At 45.4% G+C, this 6888-nt stretch overlaps 1 protein-coding gene across 1 annotated transcript in view; it reads right to left on the bottom strand.

The window, feature by feature from the left end:
• SLC14A2 (solute carrier family 14 (urea transporter), member 2) overlaps window positions 1–6315 on the bottom strand; it is a 41106-nt gene extending 34791 nt beyond the window's left edge. Inside the window, exons 1-4 of the mRNA XM_009894751.1 lie at window positions 6150–6315; window positions 3618–3807; window positions 2818–2946; window positions 194–386 (exon numbers count right to left, since the gene is read on the bottom strand). Of these exons, the coding sequence (XP_009893053.1) occupies window positions 194–386; window positions 2818–2946; window positions 3618–3807; window positions 6150–6315 (678 nt within the window). The remainder of the gene's footprint in view (window positions 1–193; window positions 387–2817; window positions 2947–3617; window positions 3808–6149) is intronic.
• Window positions 6316–6888: the final 573 nt, after the last annotated feature.

Raw genomic sequence — 6888 nt, 5'->3', positions numbered from 1 at the left:
CTGGATCCTCCAGGACCTTCCCTGGGGCTTTTGTGGCACTGTCCTCTATGGCCTGAACCGATCCATGTGAATTGGTACAAGCTGTACATATCATATCGCCATTCTGACCCATGTGAAATTGTTATCCCAAGCTGAATGCCTTCACACTTACCTTTGTAGTGAAATATCATAGACTTGTTGGAGTGAAGCTTACCAGTGGCACATTGATTGCAGACCAGGTGATATTGGGCACTGATGCTACAGGCTTGATGAGGGTTGTAGGGAAGAAGGGGTTGTAGTGTCCTGTGGCTGCCAAGTACAAAGTCACCACAATATTGAAAGGCAGAGTGAGAACAGGAAGATCCCATTTGCTGAAGATGGATCCCAAAGCACTGGACAGGATTGGACTGAGAACAGAAGGAGGAGAGAAACTAATATAATGTGTTCAGAACAATTATAGTGGTGAAACAGCCTACCACTTTGGTTTTAAGCTCTGGTAAATGCAAACTGACACCATTCCTTTTAGAAACATCAGGTATTGATGTTACCTCAATACATTAGTCTGCATCAGACAAATAGCTGCAGAATGCTGTTCATCTTTTTGCAACAACTATCACATCCATTCAGGGATGGTATAAACTCCACACCCTTCTCTCAGGACAGCCGGTTAGTGTGCAAGTGCCCTGCTAGCTATGCTGAGCTCAGGGAGTTGATGAAAGAACACATTCAGTACAGCATTTAGGCATGGATGGAGAAAGGTGATCTGGCTTCTTATTCTACAGAAAAATCTACTAGGAACCAGAATTTCGGGAATGCCACATGAAGGACTTTGTAGAACTCCAGATGGTATAAAAGGCTCCTGTCTTGATGAGGCAAGAAGGAGTTGGAAATGATGTAATTTCCTTTTTGTGTGTTAAATAGTTTGAAGGATACCAGAAGAGAATTCTAGAGATACCAGAAGAGCGTTCTAGAAGAGAAATAAAGCAGAAGAGATGATCAAAGAGGATGGAAAACCTTCCATTAAGAAAGATGTAAAATATTTACTATGTTAGATGCTATTCTGGGGGAATGAGGAGTCCTTAGGGCATATGGAGCCTGACAGAATGTAAGATGAAGTCACCACTCTAGCAGAGCTGGTGATGTGCCAGCCGTGACCCAGACCTTGACTGATGTTCCTGCTCAACGAGACTGATGTTACTGTGTGCTGCCCAGGTACCGCCCAAAATCACATGGCATTTTCTGAAAACTGAGCCTCCCTCTTAAGAAACATGATTGACTATATTTAGCACGTAAACACTAAAAAGCATGTGAACCTTGAGGTAGCGTGAGTGTCCCCAAAGTTCTTGGCTGTAGAATTTGGGCTATAAACTTCACCAGATTAGGATATTTCCAGACTGCCTTATTTCCACTTGAAATGGGTGTCCTGTATGAATGCTTTTGTGGGAGCATATTGGCAAGATAATATCTGTTTTTTACGGGGCCCAGAAGGCTTGTGGAAGAGAGTGAAAGCCCAGGTCCTGTCCTTGATGGCAATAGACTGTGTTCTGCTGCTTCCAGCTGAGCTTTCCTGATATAAGTGACCTGAGCAGCTCTGATGGTCAACCCTCGAGTAGCAATGGACATGGCACAGTTGGCAAAAAATTGATTTTAAAGACTTGAGTTTTTCAAGAAGCTGCATTTGAGTCCTAGAGAGTCATTAAGCTGGTTCTAATAAAAAACCCCACCCAAATTATTTCGCATTTCAAAAGCAACATCTTGTGTCCTGTTGTGTAGATACTATCAGTGGAAAAAATGCTTTGTTCTCCCTGTATAATCTCAGATGAAGTCTATTCTTTTATGACAAATTCAGTTCCCAGAGCAGTTTACAGATTTCATTGCTTGTAGCTGTAGGAAAAAAAATCAGCACTTCAGTGAAAACGGTGTCCTAATTTCTGTGCTGAAATGCAAAGCTTCTGCCAGTTATACAACTTGTCAGAAAAAAAGAAACAATTAAAGAAATGCTGACTTCCAAAACTGAAATTCAAAGTATCAGTTGAAAAAATCACTGAAATGTCTAATTTTAAAATCTTTCATCTCTACTCTCAAGTCTTATGAACTAAAAGAATGAAGACAAGTTTGAATAAAAAGCCTCAAGGAATTCTGGCAGATGAGACAAACTAAACATTCTTGCAACATGTCCTGGGTTTTGAGAGGTTGTTACAAAATGACCTTTGCTGAAAGTGACTAAATAAATAAAATATGAAAAAAAAAATCTGATCTTAAAAGCAGTGAAATGCAATAATGACTTGCATCTTATCACCAGCCGTGATTAAAATATGAGTCTTGAATTAATTTCAGTCAAAGCTGCTAAATGGATTCTGCAGTACTGTCCATATTTAGAAATGGTAAATTTAATCCTGAAAGGACATTGTCTGGCATTCGGAATTACTCTGAGGAATTAATTTTGCTCATGACTGGCTGTGTATCTGAGAGGGGGGATGTTGAATTCAGCCTGAGGGAGAGCACCCGGTCAGTTCAGCACCTGGATGAGGAAGAACGGTTGTGGTGGTGGGCGCAATGACATCCCCCCCGAATGTGTCCTGCTGATGAGGGCCATTTGTAGAGGGTTGAAATGGGGCTGCTGTGTCCATGTGCTATAATCAGTGTTGTCTGTGCTCTCAACCTCCTACCAATGTCCCTCACGAGCTCCGTGCATCAATGGATGCCTCTTTCCAGTGCCACCTGGAAAAACATGGCTGGAGCTGCTGGTGTAGAGGGGACTTCCAATGTGTTTAAGCTGTATATAGCAGGACTCCACATTCTCTGAAAACTGTCCCTAGGAGGAGAAGTGGCACTTACCAGGCCATCGATATAACCGCCACAGGAGGAAGAAGCCACCAGTAGTAATCCCCTTTGTCAGAGAAGACGGCCATGAGCAGTCCCACCAAGATCCCATTATAGCCGTGCAGCCCGGCTGCAATAGCTGATCTGTGATGGAAATAAATGTTTGCAAGGTAGCCAGCTGTGCTGGAGGTGACCTGTCACAGGGGCTTACTGAAATGCAATTTACAAACGTCCTGCTCCTGGTGAAGGGAGTGTAGGGGGAGGGATGAAAAAGCAGCGAGGTTGCTGCCATATTGCATTACACTGGTGTGTGGAAGGGAGCGGTTTGGAGACTGTTCAATTATCACAGAATCGCTAAATCTCCTCGATTGGAAAAGACCTGTAAGACCATCTAGTTCAATCATTAACTGAACACTGACAAGCCCACCACTAAACCATGTCCCTGAGCACTATATCTACACCACCCTTAAATACGTCCAGGGATGGGGACTCCACCACTGCCCTGGGTAACGCGTTTCGATGCCTGATAATTAAGATGATGTAGGGGGCTCCTTGTGACCCAAAGGATCTGCATGATTGTGACAATGGCTTTTAGAGAGAGGTAACTGCTCTCACAAAGACAGCCAGCTATGGGCACAGGCCAGTTCTTCCTGGACCACAGCTCTGTCCTCACCTAACTGCTTCCAAACCATCTGTAAGGAACACCAGTCTGCTGACTCTAACATACTCGAATGTGGGGCTATGACCCATCAGTCCATTCCTGATAACATAAGGATCAATTTTTATTAACTGCCCGGATTCGAGGTACCACCTACCTGTCCTGACTGAGAGCCAGCGCAGTTAATGTTGACACGGTGGTTCCAGTACAGCCTGTGAGCATGCTCCATGGGCTCTGGATGAAGATCCCCAGTAGAATGATCAGCCCGCTGAGAGGGTTGTTGACAAACATCACCTGAGAGGTCCCTCGCAAGATCCAGTCCACCAGCTGGACCAGTAGAGGTTTGCCTGGAGGAGATAAAATATAAATCCTGGCCATAAGGCATGGTTTTAGCAGAACTCCCTCAAAGCACACTCATCTCTGCAGTTGCTCTCTGTCCACAGAACAGAGGCAATGTATCAACAGGACTGTAAAACCAGTCTCTCATTTATTGATGTCTGAGCATATTTTGCGTCTGGCACTTGAAAAGCTAATAGGGATGGACTGGGCACGGCTATAAAGTTCACGGAGGGATTCATAAAAAAGTGCTTTATTTATGGTGGTCAAAGAATAGTCTTTCTTGCGTGGTAGATTGCTTAAGATTCTGCTGTAAATTTAGTGATGAGATAGTCCCTTTTTGGTGTATAATTCAGTTGCAGAGAAGGACTTAGGCAGAGACTGAAACTCGTTTGTATGTAGGTAGGGAAATACAACAAGGAAACAATTTGGCTGTTTTAAGGACCCAGAACATGGAGGTACACTGTATGTAGAAGATGGGGCTCAAACTGTCAAAGTTGTCTAAAAAGTACTTTGGGAACTGAAGAACCTAGATTAAGAGAATAGTTGTTATAGCTTGGACTGTAATCAGGGGCAAGAGGTATTTCCAAAGGACAAAGAGCCATTGCTCTTTAGAGAAGACTATTGAACCCGGGCAAACGGGGCACCAAGCTCGAGTACCTCAGGTGAGTGTGAGAAGGAGATGGGATGCATGCGGGGTTGAGGGCAGCCCATCTGAGGGCATCTATGCACAGTGATCTAATGTACATGCTAATGATCTCCATGGGCAGAGGAGGATCTTGTAGCACTGCAAGAACATTTTGCTGCTGACTCTTCTACTGCAAATTGACTTAAAGTCTTTTTCTGCCACGCTTCTGGGAAAGGTGTAACTGTTCCTGTGCTGCTGTGCATGACTAAATGTGATGCAAGGAGAATAAATGAGAAAGAGGGGCTGATTGCATGTATAATATGTTCATACAATGTGTAAATGCAACTTTCATCTTCTTAAATATCTAAAACTAATTCAATTAGTTTAGATTGTTAATTGGACACAGCATGAAGTACCAGACTACTTTTTGAATCTGGGCAATGACTTGTTCCTAAAAATTCCTCTCTTCCCCATTCCCTCCTTTTCTACTTCCCTGTGTTGTATTTACAGTCAACCTTCAAGTTTTGCTTTCTGATGAGATTAGCTTAAATAGAGGATCCTTGAAAGGCTGGGTACCACTCTGCATCTCTTCAGCATCACTGGGAGAGCCCTCCCCAGAGGCTGGAACACAAGTTGAGGGATGGCTTCGCATGCATCCCTCAGGCTGTGCATTGTTGGGGAGCCAGGCAGTTACAACCAAGGAAGAATGAGTTCCTTAGAGAAAAATAATCAGGCTTTTCTGGAGTAATTATTACTAATATTTAATGTTGAGCTGTGAAATATATAAACAATGATCTTGGTTTTAGACACAAGTATTAACTGTAAGTATTCAAATATAGCCAGTGCGCAGTGGCCAAAGCTTTTCAGGACATTGAGTAAGAAAAGCTGTCTTAACAAGCATGGGCCACTAGAGTAAAGACAAAGCAGGAGGAGATGATGCCCTGCAGCTGGGGACCACACTGCCAGCCTGCTGACCTCCCTGCCTGGAGGCATCTCAGCCCGTGCTTTCCACCACCGGTAGCCACTGCACAGCCCGGCTGTGTGCATGGCTGTCTCGTATTTCTCCCCCGTTGCTGGAGTTGGGCTGCTAATGAACCTAGCCTTGACAGAGGACCCACAGTCTTAGATAGCCTCTCAAAGCCCCAAATCCCTCATAATTCTGGGTAACACGGACCATCTGCTCATGTATTGTTCCTGCCTGGACAGTAAACCTTTGAGATCAGTACTTGCTTTGTGTTTTATAGCAACAGAACAGCCACAGCGCTTATTGCTCCCCCAAGGCTGGTAATACAAGAGCCTTTGCCCACACAACCACGAGTCAAGTCCCCTTCGTCAGCCCACACACAGACGAGGAGATGGTCGCTGATCCAAAGCACTTACAAACAAGATCGAATCCCCAGCCCTGATGCGTGATTCTGGGCACCGCTATAGGGAACGTGATGCTAATGACACATAACCGATTAAGTGTAAAACATGTCTTTTGCCTGTGCTGAATTATGGCCGCAGCCACAGTAATGGCAGGGGGATGCAGTGAGATCCCCTTCCTGAGAATAAAATGTTTTGGGTTAAAAGGCCAAAAGTTCGCATTGAACTCGGACCACGCTGCCTCAGGGGGTGGAATGGCCCCTTGTCTCGTGCCTCAGCACTGAAAGTACTGCAGGCAATACAGATGTCCCCAGCTAGCTCTTCCAAGCCAGAGAGCCCCAAACGTATCCTTCTGCTTACTTTTCATCCACTCTCCATATTCTTTCATTTCTCCCGTGAGATAACCAAAAACTTGGTGGATCCGATTGCTGCTTCTCCCCAGCAGGTCCTGGGCTCTCGGCTTCTGCTCTGTGTACAACTGCCTCTCACCAGGACGGTCAGCCACAACGATCTCTCCAAGGTCCATCTCTTTTGGGTGGTGAGAAGAGGTAACTGTAAATCACAAAGCCCATGTGTTAGAAAACCTTGTGGGTTGTGCCCTGGCAAGTTTCTGCTATAGAGCCCCATAGAATCGTAGCATTGTCTAGGTTGGAAGGGACCTTGGTGATACCCTTTTTCAAAGATGGGATGTCTAATGGAGAAGGGACCTGCCTGAACCACTACTGAGAGTGGAGTGCACCTCTGCCTGGGGCAGTAGTGTCTCCTCTTGGGGATGAGGACCATGAAATGACCCACTGCTGTCACGGAGCTGTGGCAGAAAGCAGCAAGGGGAAAGAGGGATGTGACAGAGGTGCCTGGCAGCATTCCACCCTCACTCCAGCTCCTGGTGCAGCGTGTGACAAGTGGCTGGTTGGACAGGGGACACAGCCTTTGCCAAGTAACCAAGCGGTACCTGCATGCTGTTGCGGCTACCAAGGAGGGAACCTGCTGATGTTTGGCTAGCAGCGAGCTGGAGGGAAGCAGTGCAAATTGCCACTACAGTAGCGGATAGCAGGAGACAAGGAAATACTGGAGGAGAAGCTGAAGCCTGTATGCCTTT

The sequence above is a fragment of the Charadrius vociferus genome, unplaced genomic scaffold (assembly GCF_000708025.1).
Source record: "Charadrius vociferus isolate BGI_N301 unplaced genomic scaffold, ASM70802v2 scaffold151, whole genome shotgun sequence".
Classification (NCBI taxonomy): Eukaryota; Metazoa; Chordata; class Aves; order Charadriiformes; family Charadriidae; genus Charadrius; species Charadrius vociferus.
This window is presented reverse-complemented; position numbering and strand designations above follow the sequence as displayed.